This window comes from Aedes aegypti, chromosome 2 (genome assembly GCF_002204515.2).
Source record: "Aedes aegypti strain LVP_AGWG chromosome 2, AaegL5.0 Primary Assembly, whole genome shotgun sequence".
NCBI classification, from domain to species: domain Eukaryota; kingdom Metazoa; phylum Arthropoda; class Insecta; order Diptera; family Culicidae; genus Aedes; species Aedes aegypti.
In genome coordinates, this window is record NC_035108.1 from 126,682,235 (window position 1) to 126,695,174 (window position 12,940).

The following is a 12,940-nucleotide window of genomic DNA, read 5'->3' on the forward strand; positions in this document are numbered from 1 at the left end:
TAGATTGATATTCAGTATGGTTTAATAAAGATAGATATAAAAAATACAAGAAACTAAATGAAAAATTGTTTCCGTCAATTCACATAACAATGGAAGATTAGGTCACATAAATAGAGTTAAGTTTTAATAGCTGTAAATAAAGAAAAAATAATATTAATAAATGAATTGTGAGTTTTCATCCAAATTTACCCGAAGATCAAAAAGCGCTATCAATCATTCATCGAAGCTGTCTTCGTCTTCCATGATGTTTTCTTTGTCGTTTTCATCATCAATGTCCACCTCTGATTCATCCTGGTCTTGATTGTCGGAAACATCAAGGTCGATAGACTCGTGCTTCAATCCATGTGTTGAAATATGATCATCACGGTAGTCAAGATTTTCATCTGAAATCGATTTGCAAATATGCGCACATAATTAACCTAATTCAAAGAACTAATACATTTGGCACAGACAAATAATAGCAAGTACATCAACTTTGAAATACATACTCTCACCACAGACAAACAGACGTAACACTTAGAACAAATCTCGTTCAAAATCATATTCACGAGGACATTTACGCCTAAAGCTAAAATCGGTATGTTTAACCGACAGGAGGTCGATGGACAATGATGAGCGTGTTACGTGTGTTTGTCTGTGCTCTCATCATATATTGTTCTTAGGGCTCTGCACAAAACTCTTCCACTCTCCAGTAAAATTTGTAAAATTTTAGATCAGTAAAAGTCAAAATCCAATACAAAATCAGAATAGTGTAGTGCCCTATAGTAATTTAAGCGGAGAAACTATCATGATACCACAGACAAACAAATGCAAAACAATTTCCTTCAAAAGTTTTCGCCCAGTATACAATTTTATCCTTTAGTGGTCGTTTTTGAGGAAATGACAAATTCCAAGGAAAACTTATTTGTAAAGAGCTTGAAATGGAACTGAAATTTTGTAGGTGTTGCGTACAATTGTCTGTGATGATTCGTTTGTCAGTGTATTCTGCTTCTACTTACCTCGAGCATGCTTTTTTCCTTTTTTTACCCGTCGATGGATTGTAGATTGTCGCAATCCCTTTGCTTGACAGCGAGTTTTTGCGTTTCGCAAAATCTGTTTGAAAAAGTCCTCCAGTAATTTTACCGAAAATGTAGGATTTACGTTGTGGACAATTGTAAAGAACACATCCAATATATTTTTGCAATCTTTCATTGCAAATTTTGGAAGATTCGATTTGCTTCCTCCACTCCAGGAGCAATTAATCAGAACTTGTCGTTCGAACAAGCAATCCACGAGTAAGTAAGACATGTTTTGACCGTTACAAGTGTCTCCGTTCGGGCCAATGATTTTCCGCATGTAATTTATCTGCAATAAAGTTTAAGGGGATATATACATACGTCACAAATTGTCTGTGATTATACGGTTGGACCTGTTTCCCCACATATCTCTCTCTATAGCGTGATGTGGACGCCCCTTTAATCGAATCTTGCTAATATACTTACAAGTTTGTTCTGATTGGATTCATCAGCCAAATCCGTTTCCAGTTGCCTGATTTCTTCTGCAGTTGCTACCGGCGAAAATTTGAATTTCGGATCCATTTCTGTATTTTCGTGTCGGACACGCAGGGCTGCTTGCATCTTCAGATCAAAGTCGCTTTTTATTGCCGCAACAGATTTGGCGAGAGATGCCTCAATTTTACTTGTAATGGCATGGATAATACAATCACTCGCCTTCTCGATTTTCTCTGAGATCACTTGGATGATATTGTTTTCCAAGTTTCCGATCGGTAGCTGTAAGCAAAAAATAAAAATTGTAAGTTTGATTAGCAAACTGAAACAAGAGCAGTTCCGTAAAATGGTTTCATTCGTCGTATTTTTTTTTTTAAATTTAAGTTAATGCGTTAACAAACAGCCGTATCACCTACCACACATTCATTTCAAATCCATTGCCTAGCGTTAGTTTGAAACTTCAAATAAGTGGTTAATATAAATTTAGTTAGTATTACATCTGTTTATCTGTGGTAAATGATTATTTATAGTAAAAAACTATAATTTAACACAGACACAAAGACATAACAATCGGATTTATTTCATCGCACAGCATTGGCCGTTCTTGTTTTCGGTACAATGTTTAAAATTGATTATTGTTCGAACTGTTACGTCTGTTTGTTTGTGCTATTAATATTATGGAACTTCTCATGAATGACGTATCTAAATATGAAAAACGATCTTTCGTTATTTTTTTGACGATTTTTTATTCCCAAATCCGTTTCTAAATGTTGGTATAGGGGAAATGTACCAATTTTCGACCCATTCATACAATTTTGGCCTACTTTGTATGAAAATCCGAAAATTGGCACAGAATTCTTGTAGGTCGAAAATTAGTGTTCAATTAGGGCACTAGGTAGGTATTGCATTCTATATCCTAGCGCTAGTCGTATTCTACTTTGGCTGTAACACTATATTGCAGTGGTACTTCCAATTGACTATTGATGCTGAATCTATTAGTGAAACATATATCCTAAAATAATGCCCTGAATTGTGCATTTTTCGCATAACTTATGATCTGTAATCTGAACATATCTTTTTCTTTATCTGCACACTAAGCTCTTACGGTGAATTTCACCGTAATCTCAACAGCTGAACAGTTCGGTAAAATAAAACACCGTAATTCCGTCGAAATTTCACGGATTCCGGTGATTTTTCACCGAATACTGTAAAACTTTACCGTACTCCGTTAATTTATTTCACCGAACTATTCAGCTGTTGAGATTTTTACAGGAATCCGTAAAATAATTTAAGTGTGTGATAAACATTATTTTCTTGCTGTTTGACTTTGAGAAGCTGATCCAGCTTACAGTTTCTCAATCATATGATTACGAAATTAGTGATTTTATTGACCATTTTACTGGTAAAGGGACTTTATTGACTTCTAAAAGACCGAAAGAAGTGACCCAATTACTAAAAGTGTTATTGAATAATTATGTCATATTTTTCAATGATGAAGCATAATAATATACATGAAATTTGCTAGTCAAGCTATTTAAAACAATTATTGTGCTTGAAAAAGTTGTTTTTTTTTGCACCTATATAGGTGCATCAGTTACCATAGTGGAGGTTCCCATAGGGTTTGCGCCATTAAAGGAACCATGATTAAAACATACCTCCACTGTTCCTATTATTGGTGCAGAAGTTTTGGAGCGTAATTTTAAATGAATCGTATGTTTCATATATTGAAATTATAGAAGGATTGGAAATCTCTTGACTGATACGTTAAAATAACATTTTATGATTTTATCATAATATTTTAACTATGTTCCCTTCGGTGTACCACTAATGGTACATTTGCCTTACTAAATTCACAATACCGTATTCTTACCTGTCCTTCATTAGCCATATATTCAGCATGGTAGCTGATTTCCTCATGTGAAGCTGGCGTGTTCTGTCCTATTTCTTGAGCATTTTCCAACAAAACGGCAACCTCTGATCCGCTGAGCAGGGACACCTCAGATTGATCGATTACTTGTTGCATGTTGCCAACTTCGGCAACCGTAATAGAAGAAGCGACTGGAATGCTGGATCCGACTGGAATTACAGATGTGATGATCTGCAGCTGTTCTTGCTCGACAGGATTCTGCTGGAGTGGTCGTTGTGATGTCTTGCCGGGTACTATTCGCGATACTACAGAAAGAGGCTTTGGAACCATCGGCTGGTTTTTGTTGATCACGGATTGCGACTGATTAGCAATGGACGGATCTGCTATATAAATATACAATATCAGTGGCGAATATCACGAAAGAGTACGGAACACAAACCTTGACTTAACATATGATTAAAATCATATCCCGTTGTGGCTTCACGCTTTTGTTTTTTTTTTTGCTTCTTCCGAGATGCAAAATCGGAAGTATCAGTCGATTGCCCTGAAAGGTCCGCTGCTTCCTGCTGGGCCTGCTCGTAGGAGGGAATATTCCTTTTCTTTACGATGCAGGGAAATTTTGTCCATGAAGCTGCTGGCTTCGATGAGGCGTCTTTCGAAAGCGATGCAGCATTTTTGTTTGGCCACAACAACCCGTCACTTTTCACCCACTGTTGCGGAACCACCGAAAGCACAGGGCCTTGTGCTTCTTGGGTCTGAACAACGGCAAAACGAACTGAAAAAAAAAACTCTTGGTTCTTCTTCTTTCTGGCGTTACGTCCCAACTGGGACAAAGCCTGCTTCTCAGATTAGTGTTCTTATGAGCATTTCCACAGTTATTAACTGAGAGCTTTCTTTGCCGATTGACCATTTTTGCATGTGTATATCGTGTGGCAGGTACGAAGATACTCTATGCCCTGGGAATCGAGAAAATTTCCTTTACGAAAAGATCCTCGACCAGCGGGATTCGAACCCACGACCCTCAGCATGGTCATGCTGAATAGCTGCGCGTTTACCGCTACGGCTATCTGGGCCCCTTGGTTAGTTGTTTTTATGAAGTCTCGACGCATATTTATTATACCTTTATTCATTTCAAACTGTGAAACGCTTCGAAGCTAAAACCTATTTAGACCGCCACAAATTTTTCACTCTGATATTTTTTCATGAGCGGCAGTGTGTCCAGGTAACTTTGTTGATACATTTATTCAGCTACAGCACAACTCTATTGGGATAAGAATCACCATCTCAAAACAATGCCTGAACACTAGCTGGTTAACCGTTATGGTAATCTTTATTTAGTGATGTTATCATGGATGCGATTGATAAATAAAAACATCCTAATAAGTAATTGCCGCAGACATGAAAATGCAATAATGATATTGAACTTTCAATATTTACTGTCTTAGGTTTTGGGAAATTTTACCGTAAATGTTATTAATGAATAAATTAAAAGTTATAGATATTTACGTATATTAAGTATATGCGATATTGCTTAGCATATAGTATTAACACCCAATTAGTTATTAGGGTGTTTCGAAATGTTGTACTTGATTTGCTTTTGGAGGTTTCCTTCTAATCATGCAAATCAAGTATAGGTTTAATTTACAGAATATTTTCAGATGATCAAACAGCCCTGGAGTCATGGAGGAAGCTTATCGATCGGCAGCACCGTGTATCAAATCTCCCCAAGAACTATCATAATATATGCTACCTGTAAACCATGTGTAAAGTATACTTATATAACCATAACAGGTTGGAGTTAAAATAGATATCAAAATTAATTCTCAGTATACTAAACGTATTTTTCGTATAAATTGGTCTCAAATGTATTTTTTTGTTCAAGCTGAGGAAAGATTTTTAACATGGTTGTGCAAACATTTATTCAACTGAATTCAAGCATAATTGTAAAGCTGATTCTATTTTTAGAACTCATTCTCCATAACATACTGAATCTGTTTATGCTTTTATAACATTTTGTTCAGAAGTTAAAGGTGTCTTAAAGAATTGCAATTCGCCTGCAAATTGTCATACCAGTCGTAATGAAGTGTTTATAAAACGCTTTTTCCGTGATTTTAAAATTAAATTTTGTAGTCGAATAAACGTTTTCAAACACTTGATAAACAGCATCATCCCGACTCTATTGCTTTACAGTTTCTCCAAAACTGTGTGAATAAAGCTTGTACAAATGTTGTACTTGAAAATACTTCAGATGTTATTGAGCATGACGCTGAATAAATACGTCGCTATGAGGTTTGTTCGATGAACGAATGTTAGTTGGGGAATTCTTTATATATTATTCGAATAAACCCGGGATAAGTTTTTGGATCAATTCCTGGGAGTAGCTGTGGATGAATTCTTGAAGAAAAAGAAATCAAAATGTCTGCAAGAATAACAGAAAAACCGGTTGTCGTCAGAATGCGTGGGGTTTGTTCGAAAAACCCTTCAACGTTTTTTGGACAGTGTAGACCGTCATCAGCCAAAGGCTACACATATTGAATTATTACAACGGACAACACGGAACATAGGGGGACTGGGGGTAGTTTGCCCACGTTAAGAAGAACAGCGATTTTAGATGTGAAAAACATTATTTTATGCTCTTTTTTTATTATGGTCGGATAGACAAACATGTTTTCTACCAAATAGTAGAAACAGCTATCCATTCTAACTTTTCTGGAGTTTATAAATCAATTTTTAAAAAATGCTTGCTTAAGTGTATATGTATTGTTTTGCGGGGTAAAACGCCCAGCTTGAGTTCGGCGTTAGCCATGCTGTAAACGAACGCACACAATCATGCTTATATATGTGTTGCATACATCCGGACGTTTGTTCAGATGTTATTGTTCAATAATATAATAGTATACATGCTGATGCGAAAAATGTACATTTGTACGGTTCCAATTTCTTCCAAGTAACTTCAACGTGGCATTACGTTTGGTAGAATTTGAATTCAAACGGCTGTTTTGGTGTTATGAAATAGGAGTGGGCGTCTTGCCCCCAGAGTTGATTAAAGTTTAGGTCCTTCAATAAGCTTTTTGAGGGCAAATTTAACATATATTTTGCACGTAATACAAACTATGACAGTGCACAAGTTGGCTCTTGGCAATAGTTTCAGTAATTTGGTTATTTATCGACCTAAAAAATGACATTGAAAATCGCACAAAATTGCAACGAAAACAGCGAAAAACGTTTTATACGATTTTATCGATTTGGTTGAGAAAAACACATGAAAACATATTAGGAAAAGCATTTTCATCCATTTTCTATGATCTACTGTGAAAAAAACCATTGTAAAACTCATCGTTCGCCCAAATCGATGGTGGCGCGTTTTGCCCCCTATGGGCATATTACCCCCAGTTCCCCTACAGTAGCCAAGTGATGGATTTTTTCTCCCCCCGACTGAAGCCGCAATCGAAACCACGCATTCAGAACACGCCTAAACGACTGACGTTGCTAACCACATGGCCACAAAGTCACTAGAAATCTTTGGAAGATCTACTAGAGTATCAACTGGAAAAGTCGAAACAAAAAGTAGTGGAAAATATCTGTAGGAAATCTTGAGATAGTTTCCGAGGAAAAAATCAGAGTAATATCTTTGGAAATTTCTGAAGATACTAGCGTTGAAGTGCCCAATGATTTTCTGGCGCGAATACGGGAGAAATTCATCTGAGAATTCTAGAAAAATCACTGACATAAAAGATAATCCCTAATGAACTGCCTGAAAATATCTCTGGAGAAATCACTAAAAGCATTCCTGAAGTGTTTGCTCGAGGAATATCAGAAGAAATTCATAACTCGTACAGGCCTGAGTCAAAGGAATAATATTAAAACCATCATCGCTCAGCGAATACTTAAAGGATTCAAATATTTTTTGTCGGTATACAGGCTCACATATCTTGTTTCAAAAAGTGGCCAGAGGAACTTAGGAATATTACTCCGGTGGGTCAGGTCAGGTGAAAAGGGCTATTTTTCGGGACACGCCAAGTGATCTTTATTTATTTGCAAAAAAATCATTTTAATTTGCATACATCATTAAGATCTGATATTCTATATTATAAAAGAAGAGTTTTGAACCGTACCACCCAGACAATCCGAAGTCGCATAATAGTTAACGAACACAAAAGTTCTTTCATACAAATCGAGTATAGGGCATTGTTTTGAATATGTAGAGGATTTTGATGTTTACTTGGCCTTGTTGTTAACAAATTTCAAGGTACAGTAAAAGAGACAAAGATTTTTGGGCAGAAATAAGGCTGATACTAATGTTAATTTTCTTTTATGTCACCCCCCCCCCCCTTCAAAAATCCGAAAATTCATCATTTTTTGACATCAGCTAGTATTTTTTTTTTTTGAGTAAAAAACAGGTAATATAATGATGCAGATGACGATTGAAAAAAGTTTAACAACTATCGTTAAAAATAACAATTCGAAAAAATAACTTTTTTTCATTATTTTGTTCCTTATGTATTTTTATCCCCCCCCCCCCCCCCCCTTCGTACCTTCAAAGTGGTCTCGGACATGAAAGGAAATTAATATTTGTATCAGCATAAATACATGTATTTTTATGATATGCGCTATTTTTCTGCCATCAACAGCTTAGAATGAAAATTAAACCGTTTCATGGGACCACAAAAATAAATAAATCATAACAGTTAGATTTTATTGTTAATGAGTATATCTTTATTTGTTATCACGATAAAAACCATCCAAAACCACATTCATTTCGTCAATTATCGTAGCTTCTTCTCCCACTATGCCGTGACTATCATCCCTCTGCATCTCAAATCTCGAAGTAACATTATACACAGTCTACCTTTAGGCGCACTACTCCGCCGATTGAGTGCGTGTCATTTCGAACTGATCTTCCTCAAAATCACATCGCACATCGCCGCGCATGTTCACAACACTCATCCAGCACTGTTCGTTGGGCTCTTCCGAGCTGGCATCGTTTTCGTCACCGGCTCCAAGTAGATGTAGCTGGTCAGCGTGGGAGTAACGGAAACTAGTTTGGTGACCAACTGGTCGTACAAAATGATCGACCTCGTACGGGTGAGGGATTTGGTCACTGTCACCACATCCGGCATAACATATTTGGTGCTGGTGGCGCTGGGTCGGATGTTGATGGTTTCCGATCGAGGCGGAAGAGCTAGAACCGTGATGGTGATTGTTATGGTGCTTGGGCTTCGACACTCGGTGGAAGGGTTTAATACTTCTAGGGTTGAAGGAGCGAATGGAGGCAGGATGTCCGCTGGTAGATACGTGTTTGGTGGTGGAACACAAGTTGGATCATTTTTCGCAGGCAGGTACTCGTTGTTCAAAGTACACAAAGTTGTTGTTAGGGTTGTTGTTACCGGAACGGTAGTGGTAATAAATTTGATTGTGGTAGATTTATCTGCAATACAACTGGTAGCCGTCCTTACTTCTGTGCTTGTTGTTGGAACTATCAGTGTAGATGTGATTGTACTCGGTTTCAAAATTGTCACTATAGTCTCTGTTTTTGTAACACTCTCCTTTATCGTTAACGGAACCGTGGATGTTACCGTCGAAGGGTAATTCGAAGGGCACGACAGAGAAGGGTCATAATCATCATTAAGCCTTTCCAGCTGTGCTCCGAAAGCATGACACACCGCAAGTATCACTAAAACTATTGACCTCATTCTAAAACTCCGAGCGCAGAAAACTGAGAACCGATCGAATGTTATGGAAAAGTCGCGGTATCACCATTAAGAATTAAGAACTGTATCAAACTGAAACTGGTTACGGCCTAAGCATTGGATTTTATACGTAGGTCACGCGCGGCATCTTCCCGACAACAGCAGCATCATCGCAAAATCCAAATATAATGCCGGACAACCCACGTATTGGCTTTAAAACTGATAAAATTTGAATACCGTAACCTGGGGTAAAAATATTAGTGATCGAAGCATCTTCATCTGTTCATACTAGGAATCACCCGGCCATGTCATGGATTTTATGCCACCAGAGATGTGAATAAATGTTATTTTCTGAAACTCATGGAGTAAAACTCCTGAAGAATATTCTATAAAGAAAACTATGACACAATTGTAATAGCTTTGATCGCCTATGGATTGGCATTGAACATTCATGAAATTTGATTGTTGACATGCTAGAGTTCGGTATAGGCCAACAAGTGCTCATTCATGAAATTTGATGGGTCGCATGCTGAGGTTTGGTTCAGGACGACAAGTGGCCACTATCCGGGGGCACCAAATCAGAGAGGGAACCAGGTGATGCCATAGTAACGTACGATGCTCTAGCATATATTTTTTCTCACGTTTTTTTTTTTTTCGAACAATGAACAGATACAAAAGGTATACATTATATAATTGACCATTAAAATCAAAAAATACCAACCCAAAATAATCTATTACCCCAACGGAATCCGGAATAACTCCGGTACCGTTGGACCAATGTAAACCAAATTCTAGAATCAAAACTAGAAGATATTCCCGAACGAATGAAGCTACAACAAATAAAATCGGTTGAAATTTGATAAGATTAGAGCTATTTGAAGATGAAAATTGTGTGCCAAAAACTATGTTAGTACTGCACAGGTTAATTGAATAAACTTATGAGAGATCGAACTTATTACGAGAAGGGTCATACCGATCAATGTTACCCCGGATTACGGTAGCAAGTTATTTGCAACAAACATGCTAAGACTCACGGATATTGAAGTACCGTAAAATGGGATGAATTTGACCACTTTTGAGCGATTCTGTTCTATAATCCCTAGTAGGATGCATGTATTCTCATCCAAATATTTTTAAAACCTGTACTGGTTGGATGTTGATCGAATTATACAAATGATTTTTTTACGAAATGATACCATAATAACAAAAACATTTTTTAAAAATCAAAAAGTGGAATTTTTGTTTCCGGGGTGAAGTTGATCAATTACCGTGACAGGTTCCTTAAAATAAAGAGATATGCTATTCACTACATTTGATGTCACTGATCTCGAATCAAGTCTCAAAAATCTTACAACTTGTTGATTATTCGGTCAATTTTCGAATTGAATGTTGTGAATTACAGAATACACCACATTAAACGCCTAAAGGTATGCAGTTATGTTCGAAATTAGCAACTCGCTCGCAAAAAAAAAAACATTTTAATCTCTGAAAATGAATTTACATTATCAATGCAAATAGCAATAGTCGAATGTTTGGAGTAGAACCCTTCAACAGTTCATCGAACATTTCCTTAATAATCTGTTTATTTCATGGTATAACTATCTTGAACGACGAACCGAATTTAGAAATATCAAGAGCAGCTACCAGGTAATACGATATGATAGTAGTTGTGATAATTGAAAACGGATCATAGCTCTCTTGGCAGTTTAAACATGTTGATACAGGAATGATCAACTTCTCCCCACTGATCAACTACACCTCGAATTACGGTAATTGCTATATGCATTACATTTAGTAATTCATGTGATGTTGAATTGACCTTCATTCAATTAGAACCGTAAAACGGGGTAACATTGATCGGAATGTCCCTCCTTGTATGAACTTCGATGAACATTTATCCCTACACGCAGCGAACTGGACTATCGAATTTCATACATTTTGCCTTATGAAAGGTGGAACGATTATTGCAATACGAACGCTTTATGTATCGTTTTAGCATCACTCCACATCAAGGCGTCGATAGGCGTATGGTGTACGCTCGGATCTATCGATCGCAAGGTTCTTGGTTCGATTCCAGGTTGCCGCGAAAACGTTTTTGTTTTCAAGTTCTGGTTTCATAAGGCAAATTTATGAATTTTAATCCGATTTCTTGTGGCGAATTTTCATAAGGGGTTCCTATGTTGATCGATAGTTCATTTGCCTGAGTGTAGAATATGTTCAATGAATGAATGCTTCTCTCTCTTATGGACAAATGCACGTGTTCACTATTTGACGTTTTAGCGATGCCTTGTTATTTATGTGACCAAGGAAACCAGTGAATTCGGCACCGCTCAAACGTCAAATTAGTGAACTCGTGCACCGGTCCATACTCGTAAGTAAACAATAAATACCGCAATTTCGGGTAAAATTGATCATTTTTCACGGTTTTCCTTGTCTGTTTTCTATAATGTTGGCAATGTCCAAAAACTGAATGCAGGAAAACAAGTAGGTACTGTTTAAAATCAATGTATCATAAACGCGTCCTTCGAACGCCGTCTAAGAGAGAACAAAAGGTTGACACTAAGATAAGATCGGACAACTGGCTTCTTTTAGTTATTCTTCTTTTCATACATGGGCCCAGCTGTAAATTTTCCTCCTTTGCGTGTTAAGGTAAAACAGTGTTGCCATTTGTATGGAAGACGGTACACTAGTCCATCCGAAAAAAAAATTCTCGTACAAAACGAACTAATTGAAGCGCAATAGGACCAATATCACACAGCATAATCTGCATTCGACTGTCAGCTTGATGAACGGTATGTCCTTCTCATTTTTTCACGCAAATCCTATTCCATTGGGGTCCTTTGAGAATCAATCATCATGGATGCGATTTACTGCTCCGTACACAATTGAAGGCTTTGATCTTTATTTCTTATATATTTCAAGCTGATTTCGCTTCACTATATTCATTGATTCACATCAGTCGGCGAGATACTCCGGCAACACAGGCAAAACCAAAACAAACGCATCCGGTGGTAATTTTCCACACGCAGCTACACACTTGGAGACGTCAAAATCAACCAATCAGCGACTGGATCACAAACTGGATTTAATTTTATACCCAGTTGTCCGATCTTTATCTTAGGGTTGACATAAGCCTGATTGACATTGAAATGTTCCATCAGTAAGATTGATGGAGGTACGTTTGGCCGAATGGACTTCAAGCTTATCCCGTATAGGCCTGAGTGAAAGGAAAATTACTTAAACTTTCACCACTCAGCAAATACTTAACGGCTTCCAATTATTTTTTGTCAGTATACTCGTACGCACATCTAGTTTCTAAAAGTGGCCAAAGGATCTCGGGAATGTTCCTGTGGCCGGAGTTATTGCGGAGGATCATTGAGTCAGGTCGGATGACAAGGGTTCTGTGCTTTTGTGTCCCTGGAGGTAGGCAGACTCCAAGTCATAGATAATTTGCAGAATCTGCTTTAATGTGGCCACTATATCAAGGAGTTTTAAGAAAAATGCAACAGCGTAAACTTTCTGATAAACTTTTAAATTGGATAACCATGTCTCCTACATTTGATTCTTCCTACAAATTACCATTTTTGGGTCCCCGGGACGCCTAATTTGGTAAAGTGGACAATGTGTATCCTCATATCTGTGTCAAGCTTATGGGAATGTATTTTAGTGAACTATTATGTTCGATGTCTACTTCTAGATAATTGAAACGGTTTAGTATCCAACAAATCTAGAGCCGGTTCTTCAGGGTCCAAGTTCGAGTGGCCGTATCCGGTAGACTCTGAACGTTGCAAAACTATTAATTTATTATGTTGAATATCGGATCTTAATGATTTATGCAAAGTAAAATGATTGTTATTGGAAATCAACTAGGCATGTCCCAGAAAATCGCCTTTTTT

At 37.3% G+C, this 12,940-nt stretch overlaps 1 protein-coding gene across 2 annotated transcripts; it reads right to left on the reverse strand.

The window, feature by feature from the left end:
- On the reverse strand, positions 1–4,103 carry LOC110676008. 2 transcript variants are annotated; one of them, XM_021842258.1, is made up of 6 exons: positions 3,794–4,103; positions 3,358–3,737; positions 1,482–1,769; positions 999–1,344; positions 190–383; positions 1–130 (listed from the first exon to the last, which is right to left on the reverse strand). In XM_021842258.1, exons 1-5 carry the CDS (start codon positions 3,804–3,806, stop codon positions 214–216), a joined length of 1,197 nt encoding a protein of 398 aa, XP_021697950.1. In that variant the 5' UTR covers positions 3,807–4,103; the 3' UTR covers positions 1–130; positions 190–213. The 2 variants fall into 2 exon arrangements, with proteins under 2 accessions (XP_021697950.1, XP_021697951.1); XM_021842259.1 differs by having other exon boundaries at positions 3,358–3,734; positions 3,794–4,102.
- Positions 4,104–12,940: the final 8,837 nt, after the last annotated feature.

Coding starts and splice junctions, on each gene's coding strand:
- LOC110676008 (XM_021842258.1), bottom strand. Junction 1,770..3,357: donor ATATGGCTAATGAAGGACAG/GTAAGAATACGG, acceptor TTTTGCTTACAG/CTACCGATCGGAAACTTGGA. Junction 384..998: donor AGGAAAAAAGCATGCTCGAG/GTAAGTAGAAGC, acceptor AATCGATTTCAG/ATGAAAATCTTGACTACCGT.